This window comes from Coturnix japonica, chromosome 2 (assembly GCF_054131305.1).
Source record: "Coturnix japonica strain WE chromosome 2, WE-NBRP24, whole genome shotgun sequence".
NCBI lineage: Eukaryota > Metazoa > Chordata > Aves > Galliformes > Phasianidae > Coturnix > Coturnix japonica.
Genome location: NC_140664.1, coordinates 109,261,893 through 109,282,853, shown reverse-complemented (window position 1 = coordinate 109,282,853; position 20,961 = coordinate 109,261,893). Strand labels below are relative to the sequence as shown.

At 40.1% G+C, this 20,961-nt stretch overlaps 1 protein-coding gene across 5 annotated transcripts in view; it reads right to left on the bottom strand.

Annotated features, from left to right (window-relative positions):
• Positions 1-20,961, bottom strand: part of JAZF1 (JAZF zinc finger 1) — a 155,192-nt gene that overhangs the window by 48,383 nt on the left and 85,848 nt on the right. Inside the window, exons 3-4 of one of the 5 annotated variants that reach the window (XM_085538441.1) lie at positions 19,107-19,230; positions 18,862-19,011 (exon numbers count right to left, since the gene is read on the bottom strand). The exons of the other annotated variants lie outside the window; for them this stretch is intronic. Of the exons in view, the coding sequence (XP_085394567.1) occupies positions 18,877-19,011; positions 19,107-19,230 (259 nt within the window). The 3' untranslated portion in view covers positions 18,862-18,876. Of the gene's footprint in view, positions 1-18,861; positions 19,012-19,106; positions 19,231-20,961 lie in introns of those variants that run through there. 5 annotated transcript variants of the gene reach the window in all.

Here is a 20,961-nt window from a genome sequence, read left to right as displayed (position 1 = left end):
AGATGTTTGGGTATGTCAAGTACGCCCAGATTCCACCAGCTTCAGGTGGAACCACAGTGGTGAATTTTGCAAAATCGGAGTTTTGGCACATGTTAGGAAAAAAAAGAAAACTTATTAGAGAAGATATATGTTGACCAAGTCTAACAAAATAGAGGAAGGAACTGCCGCTCAAAGGTTACCTCTGTAGAGTATGCAAGCTTGTGCAGGAAATGCTCTGGAGTCCAGGTGTCTCAGGACCTAACACACAGATGAGAGAAACAGAGGCACCTAAGCTAAGCATATGGAGAAAATTACGCTGCAAGTTACTGAGAAACACCTGAAGGACAATGCGGGCATTGGTTACAGCCAGCATGGGTTCATGGGGGGAACGTCCTGTTTAATTAACTTAATTTCCTTTTATGACAAGATCACCCATCTAGTTGATCAAGGGAAGCCAGTCAATTTTATCTTTTTGAATTTCAGTAAAGCTTTTGATACTGTTTCTCGTACAATCCTTCTAGACAAAATGTCCAGCATACAGAGAGACAAAAACATAATGCAGCAGGTGAGCAACTGGCTGACGGGTCAGGCCCAAAGGATTACAGCAAACAGAACTACATCGAGCTGGTGGCCAGTCAGTATCAGGGTTCCACAGGACTCCATTTTAGGGCCAGTTCTCAGTCTTGGGTGCAACGGTACAGAAGGGACATAAAACTATTAGAGGGTCCAGAGCAAGGCTACAAAGATGGCGAAGGGTCTAGAGGGCAAGATTAATAAGGAGAGGCTGAGGTGCCTTGGTGTGCTCAGCTCAGAGCAGAGGAGCTGAGGGGAGGCCTCATGGTGGCTGCAGCTCTTACAGGGAGCAGAGGGGCAGCGCTGAGCTCTGCTCTGTGTGACAGTGAAAGTGACAGGGTCTGAGGGACCAGAATGGAGCTGCATCAGGGGAGGGGCAGGCTGAGCATCAGGAAAAGGTTCTTCATCGGATGGCAGTGGGCATGGAACGAGCTGCCCAGGGCAGTAGGTATGGCACTGAGCTGACAGAGTTCAAGAAGCATCTGGACAACACTCTCAGACATATGGTCTGATGTTGGGTGGTCCTGCATGGAGCCAATTGGAGTCAATGATCCTTATGGGTCCCCTTCAGACCTGGGATATTCCACGATTCCAGTACATGCTATCAAATCCTATGGAAAGATGCTCTTTAAAGCAGAGTGAACCTACACTACTGGGCTCAGCAAATGACCTGTGTGGCTCACTGTGAATTTTTCTCTTTATCTTAAGAGAAGATAAAACTTGGTCATTGTGTACACTGATATAATAATATGATATTTTAAACTTCTGAGAAAAAGGTAGAAAAATCCTTAGCATGGATCAGAGAAAAACTAGTTTTAGTCAGACATGGGCTATTCAAACACCTTGGGCCTATAAAAAAAGAAAAAAGCATTCAAAATCTGAGAGGTCAAAGTTTAAACTACAAATCTAAATCAATGAGAGACCAAAGTGAATACTAAAGCAAAGTCCGTCCTTTTCCGCAATTCAGCCTAAAATACATGAGAGTTCCAAAGTTTAGCCTCAAGTTTTGTGTCAATGTTTTGATATGTTCACATAGGAAAATGTAGCTTTTGTACTTCTGAGTTCTAAACTCGTCAGAACATTCGGACAATTTTAGTCTGGAATATATGAGGCATGCAAAGTTCCAGGGAATAACCCCGCAGAGCTTTTTTGTTTTCTGTTTTGGTTATGCAACCAGTTTTCTCTCAAGCATTTATGTCAGAGTTCAGTGTAAGGGAGCCTGATTTAAGACTCTGTCACTACTAGACTTCTCTGGCTACGTATTCTTCCCCTGATATGCACAGATCAGAGATACAGAGTAAAAATAACCACTCTAAGCAGAGTTCTGGGTTAGCTACAGGCTGAACCTACAGCACCTATCCACTTAATTACTGGATCATTCTTGCTAGCTCCCAGTTTCAGGGTTGCATTAGTTGTCCAGGGTGCAGACACTAAACGAGAAGCAATAAAAGCCCTGAAGTTACAGATGTCAACAGAATTACTGAAAATACAGTGAAAGGAAAAGTCTAACCAAATAGCCTCCTATTAATAAATACATCTGTTGCTTGCCACTACTGATAGAATTGTTAGTACTTTAACTATATAATTATTTCTGTCTGGTTTTAAAAGGTTTAGTCTTTGAATTAGTACAGTCAATGCATTCAGCCTACAAAAAAGACGTCTGTCCAGATTGAGGATATTTTTTTTGCACACTTGTGGACAAGATGTTGGCTTCATTTTACAACCAACATCTTGTCCACATCAGGGGAGCGTTCTCACACAGACATGCATACCATGTGGGCTACCTGCTGAGTTTTGGCAAGCTTGGCAGACTGCAGAACATAAAGGGCAGGCAGTTGTAGTGGAAAAAACCTTCATGGGAATTTTTTTTTTTGTGCAATGAAAAAAGAAAAAAGAAAAAAAAAAAAACAACAAAACCAAACTGTTTTCCAATGAACCACACTGTGAGCTGGCATAAGGAAGATAAGGGCAGGAAATTGGATGTAAAACTTGTGCATAGGTCCTTAAACAGGGGAGGCACTCTGCAAGTTGCCAATGTGACATACACATTTCTTTTCTAAAATTCAGCCACTTTCTTCATTTTAATTAGCCATATGGAAAGTTGAAAGACTTGTGAACTTACAGCATCAGTCCCACATGTTGAGCTTAATTTCTGAGAGGTTTTACTTGATCTCGTGTCTTTAATTTACTTTTATACTCACGTATATACACCGTTAGGCAAAACAACATGCATAGAACAAAATATTCCTTATGTTATGAACAAAGTTTGGTATTACTTTGTTCTTATATAAAGGTGCTAAAGTGTTTCAAATTAGGAAATTCACCTTCAAGTGGTTACATTTTAGGGTTCCACCTTAGTACAGTTTACAAATATCACTGAAGCCAACTATTCCTAGTTTCCTGGTAAGATCTAGAAAGCAAAGCAGAATAAAAATGATTGAAGCTCTAAAACCAGCAGCAGCTGAAAGCAAAAAATGCAACAGCACCACCTAAGGCCCATCTGAAATAGTGCAAAAACTCATCTGAGATGTTACAGATTCCTGCTCCTATTTATACAGCTGTAACATGCATTATAAAATCATAGCACAGAATTTCTTCAAGTCTTGAGTGTTGGCTGACCAAATCCTGATACGTATTTATTCACATCTAGATTTCCATACAGCTCACAGTACTGTATGAATCAAAGGGTGTGGGTTCAACTGCTAAATACATTTATACTCCTATTTTTCCACTCTGTAATTACGTGACATTGTATTTTGAACACATTGTGGACAAGAGATTTTGAAAAGCGTTCCAAAAGTTACGGTGAAGAACTTTCTTCCAGTCATCTGCCTCAGATGTTTGTTCTGCTAACTATGCCACTGTCTCAGATAGCTCTTGTCTTTGTTTACTCTCCATAAGACACTAAAAGCTGTTGTCTTCCTAGCCTCTGGTAGCCTTTAAATGAGACCTAATATTCTCTTTGACTTCATTTATTTCCTTTGACCTGCAACCTACTCCCTTCACTTAAACTCACTCTGCCCCAAATGAATCTCAGTGCCTCCTTAACAGTACTGACATTACCTTACTGCCTATGGAAAGGACCAATTGCAATGCATTGGACCTTTTAGGACTGTTTATAATAACCCTATGCTGCAGGATGACAGAATGGTGTTCAGAAACGTGATTAAAGTCTGCTCCTACTGAGGAACACAAACGAGTACATGTCACTTTTGATTTTATTCTATTATTTTATAAGGAATTACTTTGTTGTAACATATGGTATCAAGTAAGTTTAAGACTTCATCAATTAGTCAGTGTGAGACCACAAATGCAATCTCTTTGACCTAACAACATCCTTTTTCTTCCTTGTTCATAAATTAACAAGGAGCTACCAAAACCAAGCAACCTTTCTCACAAACAGGCCTGCAAGTAATGTAATGGGTTTCAGAAAGCTCTGCTAAAGTGGGAGCTACATTAGAAATAGATTATCACAGTGAAAGGGAGGTTGTTAGCACATCTTCTGCCGATATTGCTACAGGTGATGTGTGTTGCTCAGCTATTTAAGCTGAAAAATCTCATGTTGTCCAAACCAGATCTTACAGAGAAGATGAGCATATGCTCATATATCATATACATCATATATATATATATCATCAGCAAAGTCGTGGTGGGCATTTGATTGACCCCCTTTGCCAAGAGCAGTGTACTGCACATATCCCATGTGAATTACGGTCTGCTCAGAGCAAATGCTGACTATGAGCTGTGTGAGTGGAGAGAGGGCACCCTGAGGAAATGTCCCAATTACAGAGCTTCCCATCAGCCATGCCTGTCCGAGCACAGTCTTTTAGCTACCCAGGCACTCGGCACCTCTCCCTGCTACCCACCTCTGCCCACCTTCCAGGTGCAGCCCATGGAAAGCACCACTCCGATGGCCTGCAGGCACAGAGCTGCTGGGAGTGGCCTCCTTCTCTTTCCTCTTTTATTCCAGGCACAACTCCAGCCACTGTCCCTTGTACTTGGACTATGAAAGGAACTATTTGAAACCAAATTCCTAAATAATGCCCTCTGAGCAGATGTGATTCCCAACCTGCCTGCAAACACAGCTCCTTCACTGTGTAGATTTGAACTCACACCTCTCCAGGATTTGTTTACATTATTAACACAAAATTAACAATACATTAACAATGTTCGTTTGAAAACTCTAACCGGACTGGGGCAAGAGAGATTGCTGAGCCCATAAAAGCTTTCAGCCTATATCTTACATCAGTAGGCCTCAGCACTCACAGACCAACAGCAAAAGTACAAGCTATTCATGTGCTGGAGTCAGCATTGTGCTTCTGCTCTCCCTGTTGGCCTCAATATCCTGTGGCCCAAGCAATGGTAGTCTTATACATGGCATGTTGTTTCCACAAGCAAAGGGTTGAATGCTACAGCGATACATCTTTCTGCTCCCTGTTACTCAAGTGGGGTAGCGAGGTGCTTCATTACCTAGAAAATAATCTTCAAATAACATTATGGGAATGTCATTCTGGCAGTCATACAAACTGCACAGCACTGCTTACATTCAGGTAATTCAAAGAATTAAAACCTAATGTAGGTATATGAGAAGAGTCAGTGCCATACAAGTTTTATTTCAAGTGCCTACCCACAAGCTAAACTTGCCCCATAGACAGAGCCATTTAAATGCTTTATTCTCCACACAGAAGTCACATTGTTCCTGATGCATCTACCAAAATACCTCTCTGTTTTCACGACTTGAAGGAGAAACATTTTCTAACCAGGCCTTACACAGTCAACACTGAGGAATGCCACAACCCCTGATCCAAATCCTTGCTCTCACACAGTGATAACCGCCTCTCCTTCTCTCTCCTAAAACAAAAGCAGAGAATCTCATGGGGAAAAAAAAACAGAGCTGAAAACCCATTTAAAAGAGAATGTGTGATCACAGATAATTAAGGTTTAACAATTGAAAATCACCTACTTACTTTGTGGAACTGAAAGATACTTCAACATATTTTACATTCCTTACAGTTACCCTTTAAACATACCTAAGATTTGATAACGTTTTGTTGATGTTGGTTGGTGTTTTTTACAGTATCAATGCTTCATTCTTTCGATCTTACCAGGAGGAATTTCACAGTAATTAATGCTCTCCTTAAACAGATGACTATTAAAGTGCTATCATTACAAAGAAAGACCACAAGCACCATTTCCAACAAAATAATGAGTGAGCAATGAGAGCTGCCAACCAAGAAGTGGAAACATCAGCCGCTCTGCATGAAATATTCAATGCCACAAATCAAATCAAAAAGGACTTTAAAATGCGAGCTTGTTCATCTCAAAACACATTCTTTAGTTGAGCAGAGTGGAGAATAGTAAGTAGTAGACATTTTGATAATAGCACGCTACTTATTTGTGTAGTTCTTACTAAGATAAATAGTAAGTTAAGATCTTGCAGAAGAAAAAGAAAGCAGTATAAAGAATATTGAACATCACCCAGATATGGAGGCTAAAACTGCTTTGTATTGATAAAGAGGCGCTAGAGGCTTAACTGAGAGAAACACATTCTCTAAGAAGCTACTGAATCTCAGAAACTCTTGAAATTCCTTTTGAATACAGCATATATTGATTAATTACTCATCTCTGGGCTACTTTTTGTCGGGAAAGCACACTAGGTTCAGAAACACTGGTGTTCTCATTTGATTTTGTACCCCTAAGAAGATACAGGTGAACATGCAAGTATGTTGTGTGAAATATGCCTGTCTGTGTAAATGGCCTTCAAAAACATATTTTGATGCGGCATGTTTTAGCAAATGGGTTTCTTTAATTAAATGGAAGTGCCATAGAGTGTGCCCATGTGTGAACTAAAAACAAGAGCTGTGTTAAATTACAAGCACAATATCTTACTAATGTTAATAAATTAGGTCTGCCTCCAGGATTGAATATTTCTTTCTTCCAAGTGTCAAATTATTATGGTGGTGATAGGAATGGAACAGTCATATGCTAAATCATCTTTTCAAAATTAATATTTCTTTGTAATCAATTAAGAATGAAATTCAAGACTTAAACGGATACAAAGTATAACACTATACTCCTGGCATAGAATTATCTTCTAAAATAAGCTCATTTTAGAGACATGATCTTTCTGCCAATATTACATGAAATTAGCATGGTAAATATTGAAATAAAATGTTTCTTAAGCACTACTTTGCCTAATTCTTTTGCAGGCTGCACTTAATCTTTATTCATCCGTAATCAGTATTTATTGCGTGACCCTGACAGCTTGCTACTGCTGTGATAAATTATCTGACTCAAGTCAGATTAAAAATGCAACCCTGAATCCTAATTATCTCAGCAGATCCGCTTAGTAATAGCATTTCTTGTCAATTATGGAATCACAGCATGGGTGTCAATTGCAACAAACGCATGGGGCCGTCTCAAAAGCAGACTTCCCATGATGCTTTCTTATCTGCCATATGTAAATCTCGGATTCTTTGTACCTTTGGTGACCTTTTATTAGCTAACTGACAAAATGATAAAGCTAGTCATGGCAAAACTCCCACCACTAGACAATTATCCACTACAGCTCCAGTCAGTGGGAGATCAACAAGACATAGTTAATTGTGATGCATTTTATTGACTTTCCCTGCTAATGGACCCTACAGGTCACCCAAAATGGTAGAATTAGGTGTTTATTTCCCATCAGAAATGGACAGCAATGTAATTTTGACCCAAGGGAGAGGATCCATCCTTTGTTTTCAGCCTTCAGTATGATGCCTATCATCTGTTTTTAAGATTTGTGAAGTAATTTATACATAGGTGAAAATAGAAGTGTTGGCAAAGAATGATCTGCTTCAAGCATGATAAAGCTGAATTACTCCATGCACAGGAGCATCAATTAGCTTGAAACAACAAAGAAGTCTCTTCCATTGCCTCACCTAAATCACAAATTCCATCCTCCAGGGGAGGATTCAGGCTCCAGGACACCTCTCTCTGGCAACTTACTGAGGCAGAGAAAAAAAATGCAAACAAGAACCAGAAGCATGAAAATCAAGTAACCTCTCACCCACAGAGATTATCTAACAGGATGATGATTCTGCAAAATGCATCTACTTGAGCATACAGGCATTTCATAGATAAATACAGCTTGCCCTCCAGAACTATCCTGCAAACTCACACTGTCTTGCAGTGCCTCCGTTACGATGTTATGCACACATAACACTAACAAGGAGAGCAAAGAGAGAAACAAGTTCAAAACTCTTCAGTGCAGTTCACTCTTCCTGCTCCCTCACAGCTTTTAAGGGACCCCTATACTGGAACACCATCCAAGAATTTTACCACACACACCCAGATGTTGCACTAGAGATTGCAAATTGGAAAAGTTTGCTCTGATTTTGGCACTAGTCCCTCCACTCCAGCTACCTTCTGTCTGTCTGCAGTTGATAAAAGCATCAGGCTCTGCACGATGAAGCATCGGTCAAAGTTCTGTCATTTAAGAATCTGATGCATATTCATTTTGTAGTATCATTTATTTCTAGAAGCATAAGTTGGGAACAAGAATTACTTAAGATTTTCTCAATTGTGTGAATTGAGATTTTTGGAGAGTGCACACTGATCATCCATAGTTCTCTTACCAAGGATATGGATGTTTAAACAGCGCTAGAACAGGTTGTCTAGATTTGTGGTTGATGCCCTGTCCCTGGGGACTTTCAAGGCAAGACTGGATAAGGATGCAGGCAACCTGCTGTAGCCGTGGTGTCCCTGCTCATTGCAGGCGAGTTGGATGAGATGGCCTTTAAAGGTTCCTTCCAACTCTAATGATTCTGTGAAACAGTGCCAGAGCTGAACTGTGATGATGTGTTGTATTTTGGAGAGATATGCTTATGCAACATGGACAACCAGCACTGCCACATCATCAGCTCCTGAAAAGGAAGTGTGTGCAGCATGAAAAATAGAAAATTAAGAAGAGAGAAAGCATTGCCATTCCACAGTGTTTTTGTTCAACCGATTCCTCAAATGCATTTGCTTCTCTTAATTGTATAAGATTCATGTAACCCTTAAGGAAAAGGCTGATGAATTTTTCACAATGATTCCAAAGTGAATGATATCAGTAAACTGCAATGTCTTTTCTTACCATAAACAGAAGCAAGAGGAAAAAAAAAAAAAAAAGCTTACAGGACTGATAGGAAATGTGAAGCATATGTTTGGTGTGTGTGTGTGTGTGTGTGTGTGTGTGTGTGTGTAGAGAAAGCCAAGTGAAGACTGAATGCTTCAACTAAGCTGTGGGGTTAAAAAAACCCAAAACCCTCATACAAAAAGACCTTTTGCCACGTTTTCCTCCAGTCACATAGCTGTGATGGTTACTGTGTCCAAGGTAGTTCTTATTAATGTAACGCTGTTCTCCACTTGGGTCATTCTTTTATTGTTCTGTTTTAAGAATGCAAGACACTCTAACAGCACCCTGTAGGATTAAAGACCGTAACAGACTGACAACCAATGGTCACGCTCATGAAGCAAACCTAAAATACCGCCCAGTTTTGCACACAAGTTTGTAGGCTAAGCTCCTTGCTCAGTTAAGTGATTCCAAATGCTGAGAAACTAGTTTATTTCACTATATATGAAAAACTTGTGAAGATTGTGTCAGTTTATAAATCAAGGAGATGGAACGGATTCAAATGTCTATATCAAGTTGCATAACATTCTTCCAGTAACGTATCCTCTGAAACAGTCCCACAGCAGAGAGGAATATTTGGTTCAGATGAGATGGTTCTCTGAAACGAAGCGAGGAGATTGCAATTCCAGCTGCAAATGGAATGAAATAACTCCCAAACTTTGAAAAGATATTTCTGAAAAGAGCTCTGAAAGAAGACATTTCAGTGCTGCATTATTTCTTCTTTCCTAAGTGAGCTCAGTGTAATGACCCGATCTTTGTGCCAGTAGTTTGTCAAATTAGTGCAGCAAATATTGAATCAAGCGTTTCACAAGTTCTACATAGTCTGGTTTTGTTTCCCTGCAAGGAAAATGATCTTGATTGCTCTTTAACTGTTGTCTAATTTCATCCCCTATGGAACTGCTAGGTGTTTTCCCTTCCTGTAGAGCTCTGTGAGCATAACCATCATACTTGAAACAGCTGAAATTGAACACTAACTGGAAGATTTCATACCACTTTGCCTTGACATAAAAACAGAAGTTCTTCTTGTCCTTCAAAAGTGAAGTGAGGTACTGTGATAATTCTGTACAAATTCTACTCACTCCAGCACAGTTGACCCAAAAATATTAAATAGCACAAAGCTATTTAACATAGAGGAAATACGGAAGTCATGTAACCAGGTATCTTTCACACTCCTGCTGAAAGCATGTCAATCTGGAAGTTTCACAACAAATAGTTTCACAACAAACAAAGTTTCACAACAGTTTCTCCATTTAGGCTTCAATCCTATTAACAAAGCTTCATTGGATTTCTAACATTGCATCTGTATTGTTACATGAGAAGTGGAGAAGGGTGGGAGATTCCTCAGCTGTAGAAGGGGAAACTGAAAGAGCCGGCACTAAAGGCAGGCAGGCCTTTGCTGGTTTACTGCTGCCTTTCACCTTGGTAGCAGAGTGTGTATATGAAAGTTTGCCTTCAACCCACCTCCTTCCATGCTGCTGTAGACCACACACTCTTACCTGCAGCCTGTGGATTGGCTGCACAGAGTCATGTCTCTGCACAGTGATGGAGTGAGTATATACAAACACAAAGAAATTAACAGCAAAACAATGTGTTTGTTAAGTTCATAGCCTGGGAGATCATAAGGTCTTTACTCCTTCAAGCTTTTGTAGAACTACACTTTACACTTAGTAAAATACTTAGTGAATCACACCACTGAAGACACAAGCTCATGAGATGACCTGAGCTGTTCTTAGTAACTCAGCCCCCGGACACATATTTATTTACCAATATACCTAAACTACAGCAGTGCTACTACAGATCACTGCAGTACGTAAGGTCTCAGGAATGCAAAGAATTGATGATAGAAGAACCTTAACACTGCAAAAGACACTGATCTTCTTTTAAACAAAATAGCAAACTATAATCACAGCCCTGCATCAGAAATCTCCAGTGCTCAAACATAGCCATTACAGCTGCTATATAACAGGACATCAACTTGAGAATGACAGGAGGGTATTGAATTTCTCCCACTGATCCCATATAAACTCCCAGCTTTCCTTCTGCAACGTTCTGCTGTCTACAGAATTTCCCTTGAAATCTGGAAAAAGCCGCAGCTGATGGAGTCCCTCTGCAGCTCTGCCAGAACACGGGTACTTTTAATAAATAGGTACCAAGCACTGTAAAGCAATCCTAGCTTTGCCTTTCATTAAAGGGCGTGCTTTCTTCTGAAAGAGACTGGCTCTCCCACTGCTCCCAGCAGGTTTCTTGGCAAAAACTACTGCCAAGTCTTGTACCTGGGACAGAATAAGCCTTTGGTGAGATGCAGGCTGCAGACTGGCTGAAGAATAGCAGCTTTTCAGAAAATTCCGTGGGGATTCTGGTGGTCAAGGAGCAGAAAGAGCCAGTAGGGCTTGCAGGGCAGCAACACAGGCTGGCCATGTCCTGGGTTGCATTAAGCAAGTCTGAAGCCCTCATTCCCTTCAACATTGCACATGGGAGAGACAGATCTGCAAGATGTAGTACAGAAAATGTCAGTCATATATAAAGAATAAAAACAGTTTTGCAATGAGAGCAGTTAGGTACTGAAAAAGGCTGCATAAAACAACATGGTCCTGATCAAACTTACCCAGCTTTGAGGCTAATCCTAGTTTGAGCAATGGGCTGGACTACAAAACCTTTTGGGATCATTTCCAACCTAAATTATGTGGTGTCTGAAAGACGACAGATGCCTTTCCTTTCCTATAGGAAAAAGATCTTGTCTTAGCATCTCCCTCCCATAATACCAATATTTACTTAGATATTCAGTGCTGGATTTTACCTTGAAATCAAGCTAATGCAAAATTCAAGGGTCTGAAATACAGAGATCTGCGATTTATCCTTGCAAAATGACATTAGAACTTCCACTGTATTCTTTGGTAAAGTCAAAAGCCCCAGCTTCCTGCTCTATCAATTACTCTATCAAAATAGAGCACCTCTTTGATGTTAAGTCCTGAGATCCCCATATGGAAGGCAAAAAAGTTTAGCCAAGCTGCTATGTGTAAAATGTTACCTTGTGAGAGACTAGCTTACATTATTTTCTTTGCGCTGTACTCCTCCACTGTTGTGACATTTTCATTCATTCCAATATAAAGTAGGTTTCAGAGCATTCAGAGTTGTAACACAGACACATTAATCACCAGCTTAATACATGTCCTGTGTAGTAGCTTTATTATCTTTTCAAAGCAGGCTTGTAAAAACAGAGAAACTGTGATCTTTTATGCTATCCCTTAATAAAGTTATTTTAAAAATGCTATAAAAATGGTTTCGTTTTTTTTCCAAGCTACAGCTTAATGCAACTAACTCTTGTACATCCAAAACAGTAAAGTCTGAATAAGTAGTTTTAAAAGTCCCTGTGGACTTGTAAGCTAGCAAGAGTGAAGAATTCTAACCACTAGAGACAGAAATGGGAAGGAATCTTGAGTTTCATGTTACAAAACATGCCTGTTCTTTTGTCATTCTGACGAGGCACCGTCTTGCAAAGTACTCTCACTTCTGTGATAAATTTTATATTTCTATTTCTGTATGCCAGCATTTACATATTTAGGACAAGGGTTTTGGTTTTTTTTTCCCTTCCCTTCTTCTTCATCAGTCTCAATGACAGCCTAAATCCTTATGTACTTAAGCTAATGAGTATTTTATACTGTCCACGACAGTGCCAAGATAGCAGAGCCCAGGCAGACCTGTGTTCCCTTTCACACAAGGCGGTCAGTCATCCAGGGTGAGCATCTTCTCCACTCAAGCAAGCAGCAGTGATTTGGGCAGCAGAGCACTGTGCACTCCATTGAGGGCATGTCCCTCCATTGCCATAGGCTGATCCCCTCCCTCCCTGCTCCTCTTGCCATAGAAACAGGAATCAAAGATGAATGAAATGCTCACCCATGTCCTAGTCTCGCAGTAGCCTAGTTTGCTGACTAACTAGAGCTGATTCATTAATACTGAACCAATAATGATGGACTTTTACCAACCCAGCATGAAAACAGCTCCCCAAGCTCTGCATGAAGCAACTAACCAACCACCCAGCCCCATGCCACATAGCAAAGCTCTAGATGGAATGCTGGTGGCCTCAGTGTAGCCGCTAATACGAAACAAGACACATTTATGACATCTTATGAAGAATCTCAAAATTTCTCCATTCCCCCCCCCCCCCCCAATGAAAAGTAGATCTTCTAAAACTACCACCGCAGAAGCAGAATAAAACCTCACATCCCATCAAGGGTAATTTTCAATACGTCATTCAATAAGTCATTCAATAATACCTGAAACAATTCCTTCTTGAAGGTTCAATAAAAACCTATAAGCTTTCACAGTAAGCTTTGATTCGGGTAAATCAAGATCTTCATAAGATGAAAGTTTTAAAACAACCCTTCTCAGGAAAGATCAGACAGAGCACAGCCACAGAGCAACTATCCCTCTGCAGAATTTCAGCACGGTTACATCACTTGGGGACTGTTTTAAGATGGAAGCAATCAGCACTCAACACAGCTTGTGGCCAATGATCCATCATCGCCCTTGAGGCAAAGCAAACTGAGGCCAGGTGGGAAAGGTGGATGTTATCCTACGGTGGTACAAAGCCACTGTTCCCTTGAAATCACCAAAGAGCTGGTGGTATTCAGCACACTGCAGGGCAGAAGATGGCGTTTCACTGTAATTGTGAGCTAAATCCTTCCATCTTCCCCTCTATACCGTGCCTCCGCTTCCGAATTTTATTTATGTTCTTAAATCAGAGCGATTCCGAAGTTCTAAGAATGAAACCAATTTATCATAACAGGAGAAAATTCAACTCATGCTTTATTGAACCCCTTAATTGGGGCAGGAAAAAAAGAAAAACAACCCGAATTCTTTCACTTCTATTTTTACATCTGGTAAAAAGTATGGAATTCAGAGAATTTGTGCCAAGTTTAGACCGGGAATGAATTTTTACATCCAAGTAATAAATGGCTAGGGAAATGGAGTGGTTTAAAATGCAAATGTGGGGATATTAATTATTGTTGTTATTGGGGCATTTACAAGAATAGCATGAGCGGTATTTTAGAACGACTAATGTCAAATCTTTTAAAACTACTCTAAAAAAAAATAGAGGTAGAATAAAAAATAGCATTAGAAAGTGAATTCTCATAATGTTTTAGTTTGTTCTGTCTGTACATTTATTTGAAGTCTGGAAATGCCTGGTGCGTGTATTCACTATTTTATAACTTAATTTGTTCAAGAATGGCAGTATTTTAACAACGTGAAACAATTTCACCATTAAAGCACTGCCGGCTTCATCAGCACTAAAGAGCTCACTGAAAACTATCTAATCTTCGTAAGGCAGAGACTCATAATTTAACTGCTGAGAACAAATGAAAAGTGTAATTCTTTTTGTGCTGCTTTAGTAGTAACATGTGGTGACAGTAGTGTATTAGCATAAGCCAGAACTTGCTCACACTTTTCTTTCCAGGCATGTAGCAAATATCTGATGCCTATGCAAATTTCACCCAAAGCAGAGTTGTCCCAGCTGGAAAGACATACATTGAAAGGTAAATTACACAAAGCTGAGACCATCTGGACTAAAATACACTGTCAATAGGATTTTAAATCGACTAATTCCATAGAACGGAGGGTAATATATTAAGTATGTGCAATGGTGTTTTAAGGCTTTTACCTAACACCACTGAAAATAGCAAATAAATACTTGAGAAATTAAATGATAAAAATTGAATACAAATTGATTTTGCTATTTTTTTTTTGGAACGTATTTTAGAAATTTGCATAGCTGAAACGTAGTGGTATTTTATACACACCATACGTTCAAGTTCATGAATGCCCATTTTCTGACAAATGGCAGGTTGAGGGAGCCAGCAAACCTAAGCTATTACGTGAATGACATGGACAAGCAATTCCACTCAAATGACAGTATTTCACATTGCAAGCTGGATTTCTCAGACATTTTCACATGGCTGTTGGTACCGCGTGGTCCTGTGCAGGCTGTTACTAGAAAGAATGCCTTGACAACTTTGTTTCTTGTTCAAACCACGCTACAAAAGCAGATGTGTAGAAAAAATGAAGAGCTAAACGAAGGAAAGTCAACCAAACCTTACAAGCCATGGAAGAGTCTCCACTTAAGACTGTGGAAATTTCTATGTTTAATTCACATTGCACTGCCCACCTTGCCCAGTCTGGGGAAACTAATCTCTATATTATGTATTAGGGAATTTAAAGTAACATCTGTTTCACTGAGATTAAATTAACATATTTGTATTTGATTAGCTTATTAACTGTAATTCTCAATATGCTGCAGAAACAGATACCAACTAGAGAAATGCAATTGACAACACCACCTGTCTGATAATGATGCTAGGAAAGAGCAGTTTGAAACTTGTGATAGGTCAACAGAGGAAATACTTGATGAAAAATACATTTTAGGTGTTTCATATGCTACTGTGAATATTATTATACCAGTCGTCTAATCTGCATATTAAACATTTCCCCTTTCATCCCCACAGAAGAACTGAAAGTATACATTGATCTTGTCTGCTGTCAACAATCTTTCTTCAGTAACTGTGACCCAACCAGCATCCTCAACAGAATCAGGACGCCAGAAGAGTTTCCATTCAAAATGCCTCCCCCTGTATCTCACCTTAGAAGTGCTCAGAAACACAGACTATCTGTCTCCAAGTTGCAATACATGGACAGATGTGAAGAGTAAACATGATTTCCTTGCACTCCCACTCTGTTCTCCCTTCATTCTCTTCTGCTGTTGGGTGTGAGATCCTTTATGCCACAGCAGGAAGTCTTTAATATCCTGACACCTTCTCTTAACCTACCTGACGCTTCCTAAATCACACAGCACCTCAACAAATCAATTGCACGACATCATGTCTGCCCCTACTGATTTGATGCACTGGGCGATGCTTCTTATATCAAGTTCCCCCTAGAACTGCTGCTGTCTTACACTGTTCTTTACAGCTCCCAGTGAGCTGAAGCTGCATTATAGCACAGTACTTAATTGCACGTAGGTATTTAGAGAATACCTTAAGGATGAGCCATAGGAAGCATTAGAGTGTCAAACACAAGTCCATACAGAGTTTTGCATCAGATGATATGAACAGAACACAGATTGCTTATGACCACTAAAAGTAATGGAAATCTGCTTTCCTAAAACACTTGCATGCCAAGCTGGTTCAGGGCTGCTCTGCCAGAAAACAGCTGAATCCTTTCCCCCAGCACACACAGCATTCCTGACGGTCTTTCTTGCTCAGCCAAGAACTTATTAGATGAAGATGAGAATAATTCATCTAACTTTAAGATCTCTATCCTACTGCTAAGCTTGCTTAAAAATGGCAAGTAGGTACCACAACTTTGGCAGCTGATATGGTAGGTTCCTTGAAACCAGGCTTCATAAAGACATATCTTTTGTGAGATCACTTCAGACTTCTTACTGCATTTTCTTTTGCCAAACACATTTGCACATATCGGAAATTAACTAAAAATTCAGCAGCTTCAAGTGCTACCTAAGCTGATTTTGCACTGTCGACAGAGAAATAAAAAGGAAACTATTTGTTAGCAGCATAATCCCAGGAGAGAAATAGCACGTCCCAGACACTCAAACATACAATCATGCGATTTGCTCCCATGACAGCTTACAAGACAGATGCAGACACTGACAGCAGCAAGTACCTGCTGAGGATGAAGAATCAAGAATTTTTAAGAGATGCCCATCAGTCAGAAGATTATATTTACTGCAGACAACCCAAAATAGAAACCTTCCTTTTATATTTGCTCCTAAGGACCCAGAAATAACTCTCTGATGAGAAACTCAGTGCCTCCCTCTCCAGCTGCCAAAATGAGATGCTGGCCCCCACCCATCACACTGAAGTACTCTTCCTGGATACACTTTGTGTACCCTCCTCCCTTGAATTATCCCTTTGTTAGTTTTAGTCACCGCGTACCACAGCTCATTTAATCCTTTATTACCCTCAAACACTCTTATTCCTCCAATTTCTCCCTAATTTTCTCCTGACTACAAGAGACCTTCCCCGAAAGTCCCACGTTTGTATCCACAAGAGGAAGATGCACTTTCAGTTATCAGCTTTCCCCTGCCCTCTTTTAAGTGGTTCAATGCTGCTGCAGGACTTTGCACAGCAACCAAAAGACAAAGAGCGATTTTCTCCATCATGGCTGGAGATGGTGCCTACACCTGCCTTTCCTCTGCACACTTCTGGGCATGAAGAAGCCTCTTGCTTTCTGCCTCCTTCCCTCCCACCTGACAGGACTCTCCAACCATGAATCACAACTTACTTTAAGAATTCTCACAGGTTTCAGATCACTTTCACTGGATTCGGAACAAGCGATGTCCAGTTCTTCCTGAAGTCACCAGTGGTGTGAAATGACTGAAGGCTGAAAGCATGTGAAACCAATACACTTCGCGTGGCTCTATCGACACACAGTAAGTGAGCACAGATTGGCTGCAAATTCAACCCAGACTTACAAACCTCAGCGAACGTTCCTGTGAACTTGATCCAACCTTCAGGTTTGTTTCATCCAGTTTCAGATTTCATCGTGAAAGCCTCACAGTGCCCTACATGCTGCCCCAATAAACGATGTCTCAAACAAAATGAGGACATCAGCAAAAACGAAGAGCTCTTCAGATAGCGATGTTTTAGTTTTATACCATATGTGAGAACATGCATCGACAAGCAGTGTGCATACAATTACTGCTGTTACAAATCAAAAATTGTTCACTGCTAATGGACTTCCCTTTTATTACCATTTTTGCCAAGAAACTATTGTCAAGAAATACCTCTGTGACATATTTCTTTTTCTCTCCCATCATTGAAATCATTTGCAAAGAAACTGTGAGCCTTTTCATCACTATGCTGGAACAAAAAGTCAGCATGATTCTCCAATATCCAGGATGTGAAACAGGTCAGTTGACGGAAGCGGCATTTTCCTCATGCAGACACCATCACTGAGGTGGCATTGGGGAAGGAAAAATCATAATGAGGAAATGGAACATCTTTTATATGTCACGGGATACAACGCCAAAATACACTCAATGGCCCAGCTCATTGAACATATGAGGTCTTTTCCTACAAAGCTGGTATTACTGGCCACGTTTCCTTACATCCCGCCAACCATATTTAAACAATAATTAAAATAAATAATCTCTAGACTTACTATACTTTTGGGAAAAGATGTAGATTTTTTTTTCTTACGCTGCATATCACGCAAGCAAAATATTGTAAATTTAATAGTCTGAACTCAAAACTAAATGTGTTATAATCAGTTTTCGGAATGGTTAAACTCCTGCACAAAACTGTTGTTGAAGGAAAAACAAGCTTCATGGTATGTCACAAGATAGTCAGCTCCAACCTCTCATAAGCAACGTTCTGCTGAGATCACTGAAGTCACTCCTCACTTGCGCAGATGTGGCTTGTAAAAGACGTCCATCAGAAACTGCAAGAGGAAATTTCCCATAACGGATTTAGAGGCTGATACACCTGAAGTCAATGTACCATTCCAGACTGTGGCTCTTACTGGACTGGCCTCTAAAGATAAAGGGAAATCATTATTGACTATAAGGAATGTACACCAATGGAGTAGCTGTACTGTCTGCAATTTCAAGCTTAGTGTAACTCTGCACAGCTAACTAAACAGATGAGCAGCTTCAAAACTAGTTATGGACGCACAGCAACATCTCAGAGGCCTTAAAACATACAATGCAAATGATCAGTTACATGCATTGACCCCCAGGTATAGTAGGAATAAATGAGGTCATGCTACGTGTAGAATTTTAAAAAAAAGAAGTTGCTACCTTTTGATTATACATTTAGTTCTATCATACCAATTTCATCCACCACCACATGCTTTCACAACCCTTTTTTCCAACCTCCTACATTAAGCAGTGAATAACAAAAAAATAATAATAGGAAACACCAGGATGTATAATGACTGTTTGCCTCTTTTAAACAGCATTGCCCAGCTGACATGGTTCTGGTAGATAATGACCAGCTAGAAATGGCATGTGAGCAAGTGAGATAAGAAATAATAGAAAAGGAGGTCATGCATATGTAGGGCCACCTTTCTGAAGAGAGGGAGGTGTTGTCTGTCTTTTTTTAATCCTTTATTATGAGCATCTCAGGCCCTGTACCTGAACCAAGGGCTGTGCGTGCTTACCTCCAGATAAGTGACAGCTGTGGTACTTGATGCACTGCTTTGTAACAATTTCTGTTCTGATCTACTTCTACTTTTCTGTGTAAATTCTTCACTTTATTCACCTTGTGAAGTTTCAAGGTGAGAACAAGGAGCTTTGGAAAAATTCAAGAAGGTCAGGATCTAAGCAATCTATCCTCTGTTCGGCACACATTAAATAATTAAAAAAATAAAAGGGGTAAAATCTTACAGTTTTGTGTTTTTCTACCGCAAAAACAACCAGGTCATAAAAGACTTCTCTCAGATGATGTACCAGGGCTTCCTCCTTCTTAGCATTAATAGCACTTTGCCTATTTGTTAGAGCAGCTTCAACACTGAATGAAAAATCAAACAAAATTCAATTACACAGGAATCTTTCTCATACATTTCTTCTGATCCTATTAAACATTTTTCCACTACGTAATACCTGCTCACAATCCAGGCAGTCAAGCTTCACTGGCTCCTTGTCATACTACATATTCTCACTGCTCTCCATTTCACCCTCAGGTTTGGTGCCCATAGGTTCTGACTCCAGTTTTAGACCTTGTTTTGTTTTGCAGCTCCATGACACGAGGTGAACTGGGACTTCAGCACGGAGCACAAGCTGTTTGCAGCTATGTCTTAAAGGTGTGAGGTGACTGATACAGTCTGTCATTCTGCCCCCAGGCCTCGGAGAGCCATCTCTAAGAGCGTTTGGTAGAAGCATGCAAACTCCCTGGTCAGCATGATGAATGCACTCCTGCCCTCATTAGGAAATGAGGGAAGAAGCCAGCTTCATCAAGCCCTCCACCTGGTCTCCCTTTCTTTGGACACTGGAGTATTACAGAGGAAGTGGTGGGATAATGAATGCATCCTTGCAGGATATACAAACTTTCCTTCTGGCTCACAACCAAATTGAGAGGTCAACTCAACCGCAAAAAATATTTTGGGAAAATTAATGCTCAAACTAACACTTTGGAGTAGATTTTATGTAACGGAAGATGACATCAATATTCTTTCCTCATGAGCCAAGTTTCCCAACACTGCGTGTAGTCTCTCATGTGCGCTTAATCCCTAGAATAAGCTACAGGCTGCCCTAAAAGAGGGCTGGGGCAGCCTCTGAATGCAGCCCCCAAATTGCAGCTGTGCTTCTGAATGTCTACGTGGAGACAAAAAGACATTGTGCAGCAACTCCATTTTGTTACATGGCCTTTAAGCCGACTGTCCCCCTCCTTCCCTCAGTATTGAGGAGACCTTGTGAATGCCAGGTGAAAAGCTGCCACTGAGAAGTGTTATGCACAGAAGTGAGAGAAGGGGGATGAAGTGCCCATAGGTATTTCAGGAATCATTCCAGAATGTAGCCTGTTACAATTCAATACATTGCAAACCAGCAATCATTACCAGAAAAATATGGCCACTCATTACTAGAAAAATATGCAATAGGCTAGAGCAGATAAAAATTAGTACTGGAAAACAAGCAACGCGCTATAGTTTGAACTACTAAATTTATTTGAAAATCTCATTTTTAGTCTTGCTGCAGGCTGATCTTATTCACAGCTTTTCATAACAAACCTATTACTAGGAAATAGAGCATCAGTTTTTAAATATTACGTCAGTAGAACTGGAGAAAGGAGTAGAACTACTTCATTAGTAACCAAAAATCAAACAAACAAAAAAACCCAACTAAACCAAAGCCAAAACTGGAAATTGAAACAGGATCTGCCAAGATGAAATCCAGTGCCAGAAAGAAAAGGCAATTTTTTTCATCAGTTTTGGTATGCCACATTGACCAAAGATGAAGAAAATCCTGATAAAGGCAAGACCCTTGAAAGCCTTGGGGACTTAAACTGATGGCTCTGCTGTTTAGTAACTAAACTGCACACAGAAGTGTGTGAACACACAATCCCAAGGAACAACAGAGACTTAACACTTCTTTCACTCGAAACTTCAGCATGTACCAGAAATAAGGAGATGTGTATTTCTTTTCTATGAATTTTCCATTTGAACAATGCCAGAAAAAAAAAGCTGATCACCTCTGAATTAAAAACCAAAAACCAGCCCTACAACTAAAACACATTCTTTCAGTG